Below are 18,180 nucleotides of genomic sequence, written 5' to 3' on the forward strand. Positions count from 1 at the left end.
AAGGAGGGGCCAGAACTTTCTGGTCTTCTTGCTCCCACGCTGCAGGCACCTCTGGCGTTCTCTAGCCCTTTCAGGGCGGTAGCCTCATTGCGAGGGAGCCTCCTCCCTTCTCCGCTTCCGTCTGGAATGCACCCCTCGCTCTGAACCGGGGCACAGGCGACCGGGCTTCCGTGCAGGGGATCAGCCCCTCTCCCAGGGAAGGCCCCATTTCACAGACTGAAACGCTCTTCCTCGTTTTTGCCAGAAGCGAGCGGGCTAGGGCCCCAGGGGGGCCCTGATGGCTGGGGAGGTGCCGGGAAGTGCGCACGCTCAGCCCAGGGTGCTCAGCCCAGGGTCGCCCGCCTGTTGCAAGACCCCTGACCACACCCTGAGCCTTCATCCTCTGTGTCCTCTTTCCGTGTTCCCTCCGCCCTCTCGCTGCTCCAGGCGGCCAGACACGAGCTTCATCTGGTTCTTGAACCCTCTCAAGTCTGCCCGCTACTTCCTATGGCACACAAGCCGCTGGCGGTTCCTCAAACTGGTCATCCTCGCCCTCCTCCTCTGCTCTGTGCCTGGCTACCTGGTCAGGAAGACCCTGGGGGCCTGAGCCTGGCATCCTGCTGGCTCTGGTCCTCCTTACTTCTTCCTCCGGACCCAGGACCGATAAGCTTGGCAGCATGCGGAACACACACACACACACACACACGCACACACACACACATGCACACACACACACAGGGCACGCACACACACACAGCAACTTGCAGGCTGTCAAACGGTACCACAGGCTCTCAGAACTAAAATCACTGTTTTACATGAGCGCATGTCAGGCCAGAGAGGCGAAGCAACTCGCCTAAGGTCGCCCAGCAGATTAGGGCTAAGACCCAGCCTCGGCTTTCAAATTGCCACCCAGTCTTCTGAGCACCACCCCACCTCCTGTCCTCGTGACAGACCAACAGATACTAACCCAGGGCCATTGGCAGAAAGAGTTGACATGAGGACAGGGAACGGGGAGAGGGTTTGGCTAGGATTAGCCAGCGAGGCCTGACTAGTTCCTACCAGCATTCCCCTCTGGGCCCAGAGCCATTTTCTGCCAGGCAGGGCGGTAAGGAACCCCATCCAGTTCCCACATTTTTGCAGCCAGCTGAGCGGCCATTCAGGGCCGGGCACCGCGCCTAGCGTTTCACATGCACTTTCTCTCCTTACCCTTTCACTGACCCCGGAGGCAGGGTCCACTAGGCACCCCACTGCGTAAGGGCGGAAACTGAGGCTCAGACAGGCGTCCAACTTGCCCGTCACCGCTAAGGCTGGAAACCAGGTGCCCTGCGCCTGGCTCTGGGAGGGCATGGTCTGTGTCCTCCGGCGGCCGCTGGCCCAGGAGGTTGAAAAAGCATACCCGGTACTGGAATTTTATATCTTGACATCTTATAAAACCTACCGTTCCTGTAACGTAAACCACAGAAGGTAAAGCTTAGCAAGCCCCTTTTGGCCGGGAGTCTGTGCAGAAGGCAGAGCCGTAACCCCACCCCGACAGCGGGCAGGTGGTTGAGTATGGCTGGCGCCCCAACCGGGGCTCCTCAGACCCTGGGCAGGGCCTGGTGGGGCCAGAAGCCCCTGTTCCTCAGAAAAGGGGGAGAGGTTGAGGAACACGGATTCACAGAAAGACAACGGGGGACGAGCCTGGAGCACGTACAACAAGCCGCTAAGTAGACGAGGTTCCCGGGAATCAGAACAGCCTGCAGCCCTGCGGCTGCGTCTTCACATGGTGAGCGGCCAAGGCCAAGGCCAAGGCCGCCATCGTCCAGGTGTTGGCTGGACGGCTGCCCGACTGCCAGAAAGCCCTCCGGGCCTGGGGAGGAGGCTGGGGGCCAAAGAGTCCCACCAAGCGCACAGGAACGCAAGCAGCAAACCTAGTGCTTAGAAAGGGCTAGAACCTGGCTCCGGCACTCACTACTTTGGGGACTGGGGCTGCGTCAGGGCCCGTGGGAGTCTAAGAAGGCTGAGGGCCTGGGGTGCCCTGGAGAGGCCCGCTGCCTGACCGCGGCCTCCCCTCCCCCAGCCGGCCTGACACCGCCTTCGTCTGGTTCCTCAACCCCCTCAAGTCCATCAAGTACCTCATCTGCACGCGGTACAAGTGGCTCATCATCAAGATCGTGCTGGCGCTGCTGGGACTGCTCATGCTGGCCCTCTTCCTCTACAGCCTCCCCGGCTACATGGTCAAGAAGCTCCTGGGGGCGTGAAGCACCCCCCCCACCGCCCCCCCAGGCCTAGCTGCTGCTCCCCGCCCCCCCCTCCCGCCTGGACCTGTGCCTTTGCCCCTCCTCTGGCATGGACCTTGCACTCTCCCTGGGGAGCTCGAGAAGCCCAGTGTCCCCCACCCTTGCAGCCTCCTGCTTGCTGGGCTGGTGACACCCCTGCTCCTGCCCCACCTGAGCCGGCTGCGGGCCTCACCCCACCCCTCTGACCCCTGCCCGAGGGGTGGGAAGTGTGGGCAGGGGTGGGGGTCTGCCCCTCCTTGCTGAGGCACCACTTTCTTCAGGCCCTGGCTCCGGGGAGGCCACCCCAGATGCCCCCAAGGCCCTCCAGTGGAAGAGTAAAACTTTAATGGAATTGACTGAGAATCCCATCGTGGGCCAGTGCCCAGAGCTATAAAAAAGAATGAGTAAGCAGAAAGCATCACCCTCCCTCCCCAACAGAATCCTGTGAGGACAGCCACACCACCAGTCTGTTCTGCAAACATGGGCCAGGCCCTTCCTACCAATGGTGGGGAGGTGGCTGCTTCCTCCCTGCTGCCCTCCGAGAGTGGATCTTCTTCCCGCCCAGGAGGCACCCCGGTGGGAGCACAAGCCCAGTCCCGGCCCTGCCTGTGGGTTTTCATCGCTTTCCAGAGCTTCCTCCACCCAGACCAGTGCTCAGAAGCCTAGATGAGGAGCAGTGAGAGTGAACCCCTGTGCCCCACCCCCACCCCAGTGCCGACCCACCTGCCCTGCCAGGACCTCATTTCGGCCAGGCAGGGGGATGGTACTTGCAGTGAGAGCTGGGTTTCTCTTGGCTGTTGTTCCTTTCTTGCGTGGTGATTTTTCTCTTAATAATAAAAGAATGAAACACTGAGCTGACAGGTCTCCAGTTGGCCAAGCTGGGGGACCAGGATAGGGGCGCAAGGTCTGTGAGCCCTCTGAGGATGGCAAACTGAGGACCAGCTGGGCCCCTCTGGCTTTTCCCCTTTGGGTAAGTGGCCTCAAGGCCCAGGGTTGAAGGAGGGCCTAAGGCACTGGGCCACCTGCCCAGGACACCTGCCCAGGGCACCTGCAGGCTGCCCACAGGAGGAGCCTCACACTATACCAGGTGGAACCAGGGACCCCAAAAACTCACAAAAAGGGTCCTGCAGGCCCAAGGACAGTCAGAACACTTAAGACCTTGCAAGAGCCCCAAAGCTCCAGCCTCCACTCACAGAGCTGCTCCAAATGCAAGAAGGAAGTCCCATGCCACCGGCCTGGGTCCAGTCTCACAGGGACTCATACCACAATCTGAGGTGGGGACAAAGTCCCTCATGACACAGAGGTGGGGTCACCGGCCAGGGTCTCACTGGACCTGACCTCTCTGAAAAGATTCAGCCACAACCTTTTAAAGACTTTAATCAATCACGACTACAGGATACAGGTAACCCCTCCCGTGGCCTTATTTTGACAGGCCCTATCCCAGTAGCTCTGGAAAATCCAGAGTAGTCCCAGGCAGCTCCCCAGGTGAAACGTGCCAGCCCTGGCACCCACATACACCGTAACAGCAGCCTTTGGAGGTCCGGCTCTATTTGGTGGGTGCCCGTAACACCTGAGTTGGTGGAACATGCAATTCAGAGTTTATCTGGAAAAGAGAGAGTAAAGGTCATTACAGTTTCCCCAGGGCCCTCCTGCTTCATGACCTCTGCGGGTCAGGTGCATGTGTCGGCTCTCCTAAGGGCTCCAAACCTCGGCAAGCGTTTCCCCCCTGCCGAGCGCTTCCGGATGCCTGGGAAAGCCCATGGTCTGCCTTCCTTTGGAAGAGAAGTCCTAAGGTTTCTTGTTTGGCTTCTGCTCCAGCTAGCTGACCTCTGGTAACGTTCTGAACCTTCTGCCCTGAGCCACTCTCTTACATCTTCCCTCTACCCCCTCCCACCACCTGCGCATCCCGTCCCCAGTCTAGCCCTGCCTTCCTTCCTCCTCCCCCATCCTCTGCATGCAGTGGCATCGACGACAGCATGGACAGTCCTCTAATGACTGTTACGGGGCCACACATCCCCAGTTCCCGGGCTTGTGGCTGGCCTCGGTCACCTCTCACACACACAGCTGATGATGGAGGGCGTACCCCCAGCCCAGGGTGTCATGACCCTCCCGGCCCACGGTCTCAGCACCGCGTGAAGCATCCCACACTAGCAGAGCGGAGCCAGCAACTACGTTACGAAGGGATTCTAACCTTAGAAGCAGAGACGGTGAGATTCCTCCCTTGCAGGCCATGGGGAAGTTGCCCCAAATATCACCGGAGTGGGCAGGAGTGAGGACCGGGGAATACCTGCCCCAGCTGGAGCTTCCTCTCGCCATGTCACATCCCGGGCCAGACAATCTGGCCCAGTAGAGTGGGCAAGAGTCTCCCAGTTTTGATTCTCCTCTCTGGGAGAATGACTTGTGCCCTATCGACCTCACAGAGGGGATGTTAAGACCAAAGAAGAAACTCCATAAGGAAGGGCTCTCTGGGCTGTGACGCTCTCGGAGGGGTCGGGTCCCGCTTCCGAGAGACGTCCAACAAGCATCTGGCACCAAGGACCATGGGCATCAAAAGGGCACTATTACAACCCACACGTCCTGGAGGAGACTTGGGGCAGCGTCCAAAGTCCAAAGGACTCCCTTGTCCGATAATTCGGGCCCAACTTGAGGTGTGATGGTTGCTATGTCATGGCACATCCCAAGCCTCCCTTCCTTCCAGTGAGGGGTGGGACTCTACTTCCTAACATCGGCTCCAGTCCCGCTTCCTGCCACGGCCTCCTGCCCACCCTCCTCGTCCCCGTCGCCCACCTTGGAATCTAGATACTGCTGAAGCAGCATCTGGAGCTCTGTGTTCTGCTTCTCCAGGGAGTTGTTTTCTATCAGCAGCTTGGCCCTCTGTGTCAGGACGAAGCTTTGGGTGGAAAAATCCATTAGAGGCTCATCGAACGCTCCAAATCTACCAGGCAGGGGCCAGGATCTCTATGTCTCTGTGCCGGTTGGAGCTGGGAGAGGAGCCCTGAAGCTTCACCCGCCCGAGCAACCTTCCTGCCCCGAACACACCGGGCTAGGAACTGAATAAGGAGCGAGGGGCCAGCCACCCAATGCCACATGACCCCCCAACAGGAGCTTTCCCTCCAAAGACAGCTTTTGTCTCCAAGCCAGGGGGGTGGCCACCGCAAGCAGGATCCTTCTCCACCCACTGCCTGGCTCCCTCCTTCTCCTGGGCTGTGACCTACACACTTACTGGTATTTCTCCAAGGCCGTGTACAGAGCGTCCCAGAGGTTCTGCGTGGCGTAAGGGATAACCGTGGCCATGGCCTCCCAATACGCAGAGTCCTTTGAGGTGTCTCGCACATACTTCACCACCTTCACTGGGGCCGGGGGGTCCCTGGGGGTTAAGAGCAGCAGTACCGTCACCCCCACCTGGCACCCCCCCAGGCTCCCACGCAGCGCCAGCCATGGTGCCTGTCCCTCCCGGACTTGCTGCCTTCAGACCTGTCCCCTTCCCACTCAGCTGTGCGAGTGTCGCGGTTTACGGCTGATTCTCAGAAAGTGCACATGCCTATCATCAGTGTCCCTGATTCTGGTGCCATTGTCACCTTTGTGAAAGCATCACTGGGGTTCTATCCACCCCCCCTTCTCTCAGCCAGTTTACCTCATTGGCTTTACATCCCACTACGATGCCCGTTTCCTTCACTAGTGCATCCAAACGGCTCTCAAATTCCGGCATCCCCTCGAGGATAGCCTTGACCCAGGATATCAACGCCTCCACCTAGACGAACCTTCCGGCTGCTCTCCTTGTATCCAGCGTCACCCCCATCCCTGCCACCAAATGGATCTTTCTAACATGCAAGCCTAATCATGGCTCCCCCACCGCTTAAGACCATGTTGTGGCTCCGGTCTACCCAAGAGTAAAGGCAAAGGTCCCAGCCATGGCAGGCGCAGCTCTCCAAGATTTGGCCCGGCTCCCCTACCCACCGGTCCCACTTCCCAGGGAAGACCCTGACACCAGCCACACCTCTGCCACGATTCTCGAACACACCAGGCCTTTCCCCACACTGTGACACCTTGAAATGCTCTTTCCCCCACTGTATCCATGTAGGAAAAGCCGGTTCTGGTGCGTCTCTTCCTAAAGCCCTCTCTGACTGCTGTTGGTAACACCTGGTATAGGCTCTGACCATGGTCCCGATCACAAGGTGTGATCTCTGCGGGCCGACACAGTGCAGACCCCAGTGAATGGCTGTGGAATGAACGACGAATGAGAAAATGCAAATCGCTTCTACGCCCCTTCCTTTCATCCGTGTCCACTGACGCCTCCAGCCCTCCCCATCCCTTTCCTCCTGCCCAGGTGCTTGCCCGGCACTGGGATCTGCTCGGCCCTGGCTCAGCCTGGCTTCCCCAGGCCTCGGGCAAGCCCTCCAGCACCACACCTGGGCTTCCTCAGACCCATGACAAAGGCCTCCAGGATCTTGAGGACGTCGTTGGGGTGGATGAGCGTGGGAGAAGGGGGGACCTCCTTCTCTTCTGGCTCCCCTCCCACAAGGCTTTCCTCCTTCTGTCTCTCGAGGTCTGTCTGCTCTCCTGGGTCCAGGGCCGACATCAGGCTTGTTTGCTCCTGTGGGAGTGAAAGATTCCAGGGGCTGATCTGGAGAAAGGAGCCAGGGTGACTATGGATTGGGGCACACAACAAGCCTAAGTGTATGAAGACAGAGAAAAAAAAAAAAAACAGAGAAAAGTTTACAGAAAGTTACGGAACAGATGCAAAGGTAGATGTTTTCAGGAAGGAAGAAATGATGAGGGGAAAGAGTGGAAAAGAGGGGGCATGGGATCTTCCAAACAGTGATAATCTTCTATTTCTAGATCGGGATTCATAGGTGTCCATTCTATTGAAATCCATAAGGCTTATGCTGGATGTATGTATATTTTTGAATCGTAACACATGTTACACTTGAATTTTTAAATTCAAAAGAAGTCCTCCTGTCTTGTAGTTCATTCAGTTCACACCCCAAAGGCAAACCTACATCATCGGTTTCTTATGTATCCTTCCAAAGAAATACTACGGTCCACTCGGGCACATGCTTTCCCTCCTGTTTTGACAAAACGATACTCTACTACATGCACAGGTCTGCACGTTGCATTTTTCACATACCAATAAACCTTAGAGATCTTTTCGCATAAATACGTAAAGAACTTCTTTGTTCTTCTTTTTTTTTTTTTTTTACATTTATTTATTTTTGAGAGACAGAGAGAGACAGAGCACAAGTTGGGGAGGGGCAGAGAGAGAAGGAGACACAGAATCCGAAGCAGGCTCCAGGCTCTGAGCCATCAGCACAGAGCCCGATGCGGGGCTCAGACTCACAAACCATGAGATCAGGACCTGAGCTGAAGTCGGACGCTTAACCGACTGAGCCACCCAGGCGCCCCTGTTCTTTTTTTTTAATTGCATTAATATTCTGTTTTGTAGATGCACTACTTAGTAGGTAATCAAGTCCTATAAGATGGAATTGTAGGTTGTTCTCACTATTCTCCCATTTCGAACAGTGCTGCAGTGTATAAGCTACAAATAAACACATTCTTTCAAATGTATTGAGACATATCTGCAGAATGAAATCCTGGAAGAATTGCAGGGTAAATACAGTTTTGTAATTGGTGCCACCAAACGGCCCTCCACGGAGGCTGCAACAATCTACTCTCCCAGCAGTGCCTGCTTCCCACACCTCGGCCATCACTCTGTGCAGTCAAACTGGCAGAGTCTTGCCAACCTGACAGGTGAAAATGGAATTGGGGCAGTTTTAATTTGCACTTCTTTTATTACGACAGGCCTGCTTACCTTTTCATATGTTTAAAAGTTATTTGTATTGCCTCTTACAGGAGATATTTGTTCATATCCCTTATCTGTTCCATGAGGTTGTGGCTGTTTTTTCCTGATTGGTTTATATGAGTTCTTTGTATATTAAGGAAACTGGCCCTTAACTGCAATGTAAGTTAAAAAATATTTCCCCCCACGCCTGGGTGGCTCCGTCAGTTAAGCGTCCGACTTCGGCTCAGGTCATGATCTCACGGCTCAAGGGTTCGAGCCCCAAGTCGGGCTCTGAGCTGACAGCTCGCAGCCTGGAGCCTGCTTCGGATTCTGTGTCTCCCTCTCTCTGCTCCTCCCTTGCTCTCTCTCAAAAATAAATAAACATTAAAAAAAATTTTTTTTTAATTCCCCCAACTGTCATCTGTATCTTCACTTTGCTTATAGTGATTTTTGTCTTACAGGATTTTTTTGTTAATGTCATCAAATAGATCTTAGTTTTCCCTCTTTACGGCTTCTAGGCTTTGTTCACTCAGGCAACACTTTTTCATTTTTTTTTAAATTAAGTTTAAATTAAGTGTAAATTAAGTTTATTTTGAGAGAGAGAGCATGTGCACATGGGAGGACAGAGAGAGGGAGAGAGAGAATCTCAAGCAGGCTGTCAGTATGGAGCTTGACGTGGGGCTCGATCCCACAAACCACGAGCTCATGACCTGAGCAGAAATCTGATGCTTCGCTGACTGAGTCACCCAGGAGACCCAGCCAACCCTTTTTGAAAGCATGTCAGGATACTCCCCCCAGGGGCCAGCAATACTAAAAATAATTTTTAGTCAAGTGTTAGGGATCAAAATATTCAGAACTTGGTGGGCCCAGGGCTCATAGTGGCTGAGGCCTGGCTGTGAGGGAGAACAGCCTCTCATCCCCAGCCATCCTTCCCACCGCAAATAGAAAAAGTGACAATATTAAGGAAAATACTAAGTTAGCTCTCTCTGACATAAAGCCCTCACTATTTTTCCAGGAGTATTACTCAAAGACAACAATGCCCTCTGGGGGCTTCCAGAATTTCAAATGCTCTCGTTTTGATTGAACTTCACATTACCTGACTGGAGGGTGAATGATGAACTCGGTATTTGAGGAAGAAGTTCACCAGTTTGTACAAGTCGTCCTCACTTTCAATCCCAAGGGCCTGGGGGAAAACAGGAGGATGGCTCAAACACCAGAGCAGGAAGGCCCCCGGCTGCTGCGGGAGTTCAGAGACCCTCCGCTCCTAAGAGCGGGAGGCTTGTCTTGTTCCCCTGAACATCCCCAGCACCCGCCATGGCCCAGAGTGAGGCCATTCAACACTGGGGAAGCACAGCGAGACCACGGCAGAACAGAACAACGTTGCTCAGAGTCAGGAACAGCCCGATACAGGCCTGGTGGGTGTAAGAATGCTGAAGGAGGCTGAACACACATCCGACTTTAAGGGTGTAGGGGAGAACCCACAGTCTGAGAGCTGGGTCGTGAGGGAGAGAAGCTGGTAGAGGAAGCGTCCGGGGTGGGAGACATCTAAACTCCATGGCCAATTTGTCGCATGGAGAATAAGGAAAGGGAAAGATGTGCCAGCCCAGGGAAGCCCCAGAAGACCCATATCTACTCCCAGGACTGAGGAAATGTTGCAAAAAACATAGGGGGCTGTCTGGGAATGAGGCCCCCGCCACCCCCGGTCAACTCAGCCCAGTGGGACTCACTGAGAAGATGGCGTCCAACTTGAGCAGATAGCACTCGCTCTTCTCCAGGGGACGGAGAAGGCTCAGCAGCTTGCTCTCTATGAGGAAACCCTGAGAGGGAAGAGTGTTGTCTCCAGTCAGACACAGGTTTCAGAAACCAGTGCTCGGGTGTGCAGCCTACCTCTGTGTGACAAGCCAGCGGTGACTCCACAGAGCAGGACCTCAGGGATGAGACTGGGGCAGCAGGGGCCCCAGAGGAAGGCCTTCCTAGGATGCCTAAGGGGCCCTTCCCAGGGGCAAACCCAACGCTCACCATGGATTTAGTCCCTCCCCCCCCCACCTAAGAAAGGGTGCTGCCTCATCTCACCCACAAGCCACTGGGCAAACACCTGAGTTCTGCACAGCCGCCCAGACCTCATCGAGTCACAGATTCTCACCCGTCCAGTGTCACTGCACTCCTGTGCTAGCCCTCAGATATCTACAGGACGGGGCAGTAGGCACAGAGCTGGAGGAGGGGAAGGCACGGAGTCAGATGAACACGCCGTGTCACAACACGGTGCGCACAAAGTTGGCAGTGAGTGGGAAGACTGGGGGCCCGGCACCCACTCTGAGCTGGGAACGCGTGGGGGAGGGCCCCTGGCCGAGGGGGCCACCGGCACAAGCCTGCAAATAGAGAGAGGAGTACCTGCCTGCCGTCCCGTTCAGCGGGAGCCCCCTCAGCGGCAAGAGTCGGCTCTTGGCCAAAGACAACTGTCCCAAGGGGACGGGAGGCCGGCAGGCCTTGCATCTCCTTTAATCTCCGCTCAGAACTGCAGGACCTAAACCGGTCCTGCACACCGGTCACGTCCCGTGATGCCGCCCCCCCCCCCCCCCCCCCCCCCCCCCCCCCCCCGCCAAGCTGAGCCAGCCCGGCACACCCTTCACACTAAATCTGGTGGGTTTGCTAACACACACAGCGGGTGGCCAAAGCCTGACACACCCAGAGTCATCACAGACTGAGCTCCCAGACAAAGGCCACATCAGGTGGCCACACTACTTGGCAGGTGGGTTCACAGACGGGAGGCTGGCGCCCCTTCTCTTGCAGAATGAGCTTTTTTTTTTCTTTATCAGCAAGGTGTCTGTGGACCGACCTGGCCCACACCTGGCCGACCCACTAAGGGAGGACCCAGTTGGCAGCTGGGGCAGCTCTGAAGCATGGCCTCTCGGGGTAAACGACCCCAGCTCTGCTCCCCAATGCCTGTGCACCCCTGCCTCTGGGCCACGTCCGGCCGGGCCAGGGTCGTCAGAAGCAGCACACGAGAAGCAAGGGCAGAAGGTCAGCAAAGCCACCGGCCGGGAGTCCCTGTGGCGCAGCCCCGAGCACCCGGCCTCACCGACTCGTCACACAGGAGCATCAGGATCTTTCTGGTCGTTTTCATGGAAACTTGCTTTGGCAGGTCGAGGTAAGACTCTGCTTCTGAGGTGGCCTCCTCCGTCCCCTCCTCTTCTGCAGGCGGGGCAGAGAGAAGAGAGGGTGGGAGAGAAAAAGAAGATAACTGCTTGGCCTTGTTGACTTTGAGAAACAGCCGAACGTCCTTCCTTGAGAAAATTTACCTCTTAAAAAGCCGAAGAAAGCCTGGTGTGTGGGGGAAAACAGGAAGGCTGGGGATTGGAATAAGAGACTAGCCGGAGAATTCTGCCATTCTATAACCCTTCACTTTCCTAAGTTTCATCGACCTGGAAACATCATACTCAAAACCTGGCCGTGACCAGGGAGTGGAAGGGAGAGGATGAACCTATTTATAGGTTTTACTAGTTTGCTCAAAAGATAAAATGAGATAAGATAAATGAAAATATTTTTGAAAAGTACAAGATGCCAACTTGCTGGTGGAACTACAAAATGGCGCCATCCGTATGGAACAACACCCAGTAACGTCACAGAGGCATTTGCCCTTTGATCCAGCAGTCCTGCTTGTAAGGGGCTAGCCCAACAATTCACCAGGAAACACATGCGAACACAAACGCACGCAGCTACTTATTGCTGCGTTGTTCGCAATAGCACAAACAAGCAGACAAAAACCTGCCAATATCCCAAGTGGCCACCAACAGAACACTATTGGAATAAGTCATAGCACGGCCACACGACACCATACCAAATAAAAACGGAGGAAAGCATGTTTCTTCTCACTACCATAAACTGATCTTCTCCAAGATATTTTGTAAGTGAAAAAAGCAAGACGGAGAAAAGCGTCATTTAAAAAGTGAGTCTACATGGGGCGCCTGAGTGGCTCAGTCAGTGGAACGTCCGACTTCGGCTCAGGCCATGAATCTCATGGTTCGTGGGTTCAAGTCCCGCGTTGGGCTCTGTGCTGACAGCTCGGAGACTGGAGCCTGCTTCGGATTCTGTCTCCCTCTCTCCTGCCCCTCCCCTACTCACACTCTGTCTCTCAAAAATAAATAAACGTTAAAAAGAATTTTTTTAAGTGGGTCTACATAAATATAAACAAATATACATACATACATATACATATTTGTTTTAAAAAAGCAATGGAAAGAGAAACCATACATTTTTAGATAACTACCTATAGGAGAGGGATAAAATAGAAGAGAGAGGAGAAAACTTCTTTGAGTATACCTTGTTCTGTACATTTGACTTTGGAAACATGTCAGCATTCTACATAACTATAAAACAAAATTAAGTTGTAAAAAGCAATCCCTAATTATCAAAAGTAAAACAAAACAAAAGGACCTAAATATGTATTCAGATGGTGACCTAACCAAATAGAAACTATTCGAAGTGACTTCAAGAGACAGCCATCTGTGGGGCACCTGGGTGCGCCAGAGGGACCCATAAGCCAACAGGAGGAGACTCCCACGGGCCGAAAATGGGACAATTTGGGCACCAGTAAGGGAAACTAAGTGCAATAAACCAAAACACATCAGATGTGTTTAAATCCAATCTGTTCGTAATGATACTCGCTTTAGAAAATGCCATTGGTCACTCTTGGAAGATGCTAGAGACCCAACCCATTTATTCTGAAAGCTACTAAATAGAGAAAGGACAAGCATCTATTCTGCTTTTCCTGTATGAACTGTACCTCGGGGTAGCAAATAGCTGATGAGGACAAGAGTCTCTTTTCAGAAGTATTCCAGCTAATAAATGAAGACATCTGATAGAATTTAGAGTGTCACCGTTTTGCAACCCCTAAGGCCATTAATGGATCTTAGACAAGGACTCCCAATGGTTGCTAGCCTCGCAAAGAGACACCCTGATGTTAGTTTATCCCAATGGAAGCATGCCACAGTGTACTTAGCAAAACTACACTGACACTGAATCTGATCAAGCTTCTAGATAGAACTACCAGACTATAATGGAGGGAAGAGGGTAAAGCTATAGGTTAAATTAGAGACTCTGAACCTCCCAGCTACGAGACCTCTTCTCCCCCTTCTCTGGCCTTCAGTTGGCTTGTCTGTGAGATGAATGTGTTGACCCTACAGTTTTACGGGCCCCCCAGCTCCAGGACTCCATTCCAGATACCTGTTTGAATCAGCACTTCTTCTAATATCTGTGTAGCAGACCTCTGCTGCTGCTGAGATATAGGTCCCACATTCCTCAGGAACCAGAAATCAGGTGCGGTCCAGGGGAGCCCCAGATGCTGGGTGTGGATGATCCTGTCCACATCAAAGGCTTTGCTTATCAGATCCTTTGCCTCTTCTTCATTCATCAGCCAAATCTCTCGAAACCGCTTGTCATCAAGAAGAGCAAAATGTCTGTGAAGGAGAATTGCTCAGCATGGCCAGCGGACCCCGGGGCCTGGCCAGGGTGCCCTCTGTTAGCAGTAGGGCGAGAGCTGGGGCAGCGCCGGGGTGCAACCCGGGCCCCGGGCCGCCGGGCCTCACCCATGATAGCCTGGAGGCCATCCCCACAAGTCTCGAGAGAAGGCTGGTGACAAGCCAGTACAGGGGGCGAAGAAGACGGCCCGCTAAGACTCTTAGTGCCTGGGCCCACCTCTGTTCTAGGGCACGTGCCGTGGGAGCCAGGTCCCCAAGATACCTCATGGCTTTCTGTAGCTCCTTGAACTGCGTCACAAGGCGTATGTAGTCGGAGGTTAGTGACTGGTTCTCCTCCTGAAACTGTCTGATCTGCTTGGTGTATTTTGACCTCAGGTTGTTAAGTATATCATGCAGGCTGGGAGGAAGGGGAGAGAAGTTCATCTGTAGCTGAACAGAAGCCGTGACGTACGTTCCCCTCAGCTGCTTCACACGGGTCTACAGAACCCAGGGTCAGGTTAGCGCAAGCGCCGAAGATCCTCCCATTTGTTCCAAAACCCAGCTGCCCTGATTGCGATCAAAGAAAGGAAGGCAGCAGGAGGTGAGGGGATTGTCCAGAACTAAACTCATTTAGAACAGTCCAGAAGCCCAGACCCACTGAGGGGCAGTCTCCTGCTCAGGAGTGTGACTGAATCCTTCACAACACGCCATCTGGGAGTGTGTCCACATCCTCAACCTCACAGTATTTAAGAAGCGTATCTCAACTATTTCACTGCCATGATTTGGATGTTCATTTCACTTCTAAAACAAGAAAACTAGAAAGGGAAAAAATTAAAACCTCACAGCACAAGTCTATGATATATGAGTTCTCCATCCTCAAAAAGCTGACACAGGTCACAAGCCCAAAAACTCATTCATTCATTCATTCATTCATTCACTTGAAAGGTCTCTCGCACGCCAAGGATCTGTTTGAATCCAAAAGATGAATACAAGGCATATGTTTGGACAAAAGGCACTATCGGTTCAGCCAGAAACAAAGAAAAACAAACACTCGTCACGGTGGAGTGAAAGCACCGTGGGGGTGGTTTACACAGGGTGCCAGGGGAGCCCAGAGGTGAGGCAGGGAACTTACCCCGGCCTGGAGGCAAGGGGAGTGGTCGAAGGTTCCAGCACGGAGAGAGACAGTGATAGCCTGGTCAAGGGCACTGGGAGTCCGGGCATGCCACGGGTCCACATCTCACTGCTCTGGGAGCTCTGTGCGTGGAAACTCGCCTCATGAAATATGCGTGGCAGGCATGGCTTTTAGACCCAGGACCATACTTCAGACTTTAGACCAGTGCACAGGTGTCTTATGTCAGCGTCCCATTTACACGGGCATTAGAGAGTCTGAAGGCCTACATGTTTTCAGTTTAAAAATTCTAAAAATAAGGTTTTCTCTCTTAAGCACCATTCTGAAAGAATCATAAGCTCCCTAAACACACAAACACCCATCCTTCGTGTTTTCATCCTTAATAAAATGCAAAAACAACTTAACTTGGACTCTGATAAAAAGCAGTATGTAGGGGCGCCTGGGTGGCTCAGTTGGTTGAGCCTCCGACCTCGGCTCATCATGATCTCGAGGTTTGTGGGTTCGAGCCCCATGTTGGGCTCCGTGCTGACAGCTCAGAGCCTGGAGCCTTCTTCAAATTCTGTGTCTCCCTCTCTCCCTGCCCCTCCCCTGCTAGGGCTCTGTCTCTCAAAAATAAATAAACATTAAAAAATTTTTTTTAAAAAAGCAATATCTAGTTCATTTTCTTAACTACGGCATTCTAGGAGACGATCCACATATAGGTGTAAAAAAAAATGTTTTTAGGTAGCCACCCCAAAGTCTTTTTCCCAATGTCACCCGGTAAAGGAGCGCCTATGTGTCATCTAACCACAGAAGCTAATAAAACCAAAACATAACTCCAGGTGCATGCTGCAGGTCTGGGCAGGACAGGGGACAGACGGGAACAGGTGGCCGCAAGAGGGAAGGAGCTCAAGAAAACATCACACACCGCCCTTAGTGACTGGCTGGCAGCTAGAGATGGAGGGGGCAGGGGTGGAGGAGGGGGAAGCCGGGAAGGCAGGCAAACTTGGTTTCAAAACTTGTCCACTGGCCTTGACAGCAACTGTCCAAGCTGCGATGTCTCCTGGAAGTCCCAGACAAAGCGAGGAGGTGGGGTCGGGACTGGGGAGATGAGCTGGAGTCATCGAGAAAGAAGTCCTACTCAAAGCCATGAGACTAGTGTAGAGGGTGGATGGGATACAACCAGAAAGCAAAAGCGGGGAGATGCTTTCCGGAATATCCTATCAGGCAAGAAAACGCAGAACCACCAAAGGAAGCCAATTAGGAATCCGCTGAGAAAGAAGAGTAGGTATTTTAGAGTCATAAAAGCCAAAGCAGAAAAATTCGGAGATTCGGTACCAACAACAATCGGATGAGGCCTGACCGGGCAGCAGCAGGGTCTGCTGATAAGAGAGACTCCAGCTCAAAGTCAGAGGACAGAACCAGGGAAGGGAGGGTGGGGATGATGCCACTCGTCCTTCTGCCCTTCGGATCAAAACCAAGGTTTGCCTCACATACCTCGGCCCACCTCCTGTCCTACCAACCTCCCCTCTCCCAGGATGCAGGCTCTTCCTGCCTCCCGCTTCCTTGCCTTCAGACCTTCATTCCTGGCTCTTGCACCGCCAACCCCAGAGGCTTAACTCCTTTTTCCCAATTCGCATCCCTTCCCCCTTCCCTGTTTCACTTCTTCTGGAATCCTTCCCAGGGAACTCCTTCTCACTGACTGTACAGATGTGTGGCCATCACAGATGGATGGAGAGAGGGCGAGAGAGGGCGAGGGAGAGGAGAGATACGGAAAGATACACACTACACACTTAATCCCTGGTGGTAGGAATATGGTGTTTTTTTACGTTTTATCTTCCTTTCACTTGGGGTACTTCCTAACTCTCTAAAATGCACATGTACCGCTTCTGTAATAACAAGTTGAGAATGTATTCTACAGACAGCTCTGTGCGTATGCAATGTGAGACAGCGACACGAGTACCTACGTCGGTATTATTTGCGATAGCAAAGGATTAGAAGCAATCTAAACGTCCATCCACGGGAACATTAAGTCACAGTATATGCAAGTGGAGGTTAGGCTAAGAAATAACGTGAAAACTCTTTACGAATCGGTATGGAAACACTGTCGGGATATAAAACGGTGTGTACAGAAGGCTATCATTTGGCTTAAAAACAGAGGGGGGGTTGGTGAGAGGATTTGTGCTGGTATGTGGTTCAAGAAATTCTGGACGAAACAAAAGAAATGAATAATGATTACAGAGGTGGGAAAGAGGGACCACACAAAATGGGGGATCAGAGACAGACTTTTTGCTGCACATTCTTTCTGGAGGGTCGGGGTGGGGGGGCCGCTGAAAGTATTACCTTTTGCAAAAAGAACTCTTTTAATGAAGAATTAGCTAAGTTTTTAACAGCTTCCGCTCCTCCGGAAGGGAAGGCTTCATCCCCAACCCCGTTTTCAGCATGGAAGGGTCGATGGTCTGCGGGCTAGCTCACCGACTGATCTTTCTCTTCTGCTGGGATTTGATCACCACACTCTCTTCGTCTCTCTTCTTCAGCACTTGGAAGTTGTACTCCAACTTCTCTTGGTTTAGCTGGTAGGTTGCTTTCATCTGCTGAAGCTGTTGCTCAAGAATCTAAAGGTTAAAAAACAATAATAATTCACACTGGCCCTGGTATCATTTGCCGTGCCCGGGGGTCCCTGATACTTGATTCTGGAGTCACGTCAGATGACACAGAGGCACAGGTGTCTCCACCTGAATTCTTAGAAAATCTGTCAGTACAGGCAAATGAAAGTCCAGCCAGAAAAAAAATACATCATTCGGCTGCGAGCTCAAGCCTATGTCCCTAAAGCCTAAGAGAGGGGACAGACCCTTCAAGTGTGGCCCCCTCCGCTGCTCTGCACCAGACCCTCTGGAGATACACGGCGCCCCACTGAAAACACCATACAATATTGCCACAGACTCTTGCAACGTCCCACTCTGACCTTCCATTGGCAGCGTCAGTGTTTAGCAAATGGTGTTCATTTTAAAGGAGGACAGACACAACCATTCCTTCTTTCTGGATTTCTGTTAGCTATGTTCATTCATTCAGCAAATATTTCAGTGCCTGATAAATGTCGACACTTTTCCAGGTGCTGCTGAGGAAACGCTGGTGGAAAAGGCACAGTCTAGCCCTCGCTAGGGGATATTAACAAGCGGTGGGGACAAGAAGTAAGAGGTGGGGTAGGCGCAGGGAGGCATGCGACTCTCTGTGGCCTCGAAGGCCAGGCAGGCATCCCTGAACAGTTGGCATAAGCGTGTATAACCGAGACCCAGAAAACGAGCAGGAGTGACTCAGGTGGCTACTCGAAGGGACATTTACTCCAGAGAGGCAAGGGGAGTGAGGTGCTTTGGGGAAATCACGAGCAAGGTAGGGTGTGAGGTACGAGGCTGGGAACGGTCAGAAAAGAGGCTGACAGAGCAGCAGGGCCCTATCAAGTGAGGACTTAAAGCTTTATCCTGAGAACCATGGAGGGCCACGAAAGATCTCAAGCAGGAAAGGGCAGTGACCAGTCCAGGCAGTATAGAAAGATCACTTTGACAGTTGGTTAAAAAAAGACAAAACCAAACAAACAAAAAC

General features: G+C 52.8%; 2 protein-coding genes across 5 annotated transcripts in view; one reads left to right on the top strand and one right to left on the bottom strand.

Moving 5' to 3' along the window:
• OTOF (otoferlin) overlaps nucleotides 1-2,219 on the top strand; it is a 92,524-nt gene extending 90,305 nt beyond the window's left edge. For 2 of the 4 annotated variants that reach the window (XM_042982333.1, XM_042982335.1), the window contains exons 46-47: nucleotides 427-520; nucleotides 2,130-2,219. In XM_042982333.1, coding sequence (XP_042838267.1) covers nucleotides 427-520; nucleotides 2,130-2,219 — 184 coding nt within the window. Of the gene's footprint in view, nucleotides 1-426; nucleotides 521-2,038 lie in introns of all 4 variants that reach the window. The other 2 variants (XM_042982334.1, XM_042982332.1) reach the window with 1 other exon arrangement.
• Nucleotides 2,220-3,597: 1,378 nt separating this feature from the next.
• DRC1 (dynein regulatory complex subunit 1) overlaps nucleotides 3,598-18,180 on the bottom strand; it is a 41,929-nt gene continuing 27,346 nt past the window's right edge. The window contains exons 8-17 of the mRNA XM_042982337.1: nucleotides 17,056-17,195; nucleotides 13,756-13,890; nucleotides 13,240-13,472; nucleotides 11,096-11,208; nucleotides 9,744-9,833; nucleotides 9,113-9,199; nucleotides 6,647-6,831; nucleotides 5,461-5,604; nucleotides 5,025-5,127; nucleotides 3,598-3,840 (exon numbers count right to left, since the gene is read on the bottom strand). Of these exons, the coding sequence (XP_042838271.1) occupies nucleotides 3,784-3,840; nucleotides 5,025-5,127; nucleotides 5,461-5,604; nucleotides 6,647-6,831; nucleotides 9,113-9,199; nucleotides 9,744-9,833; nucleotides 11,096-11,208; nucleotides 13,240-13,472; nucleotides 13,756-13,890; nucleotides 17,056-17,195 (1,287 nt within the window). The 3' untranslated portion in view covers nucleotides 3,598-3,783. The remainder of the gene's footprint in view (nucleotides 3,841-5,024; nucleotides 5,128-5,460; nucleotides 5,605-6,646; nucleotides 6,832-9,112; nucleotides 9,200-9,743; nucleotides 9,834-11,095; nucleotides 11,209-13,239; nucleotides 13,473-13,755; nucleotides 13,891-17,055; nucleotides 17,196-18,180) is intronic.

Source organism: Panthera tigris, chromosome A3 (genome assembly GCF_018350195.1).
Source record: "Panthera tigris isolate Pti1 chromosome A3, P.tigris_Pti1_mat1.1, whole genome shotgun sequence".
In the NCBI taxonomy this organism is placed as follows: Eukaryota; Metazoa; Chordata; class Mammalia; order Carnivora; family Felidae; genus Panthera; species Panthera tigris.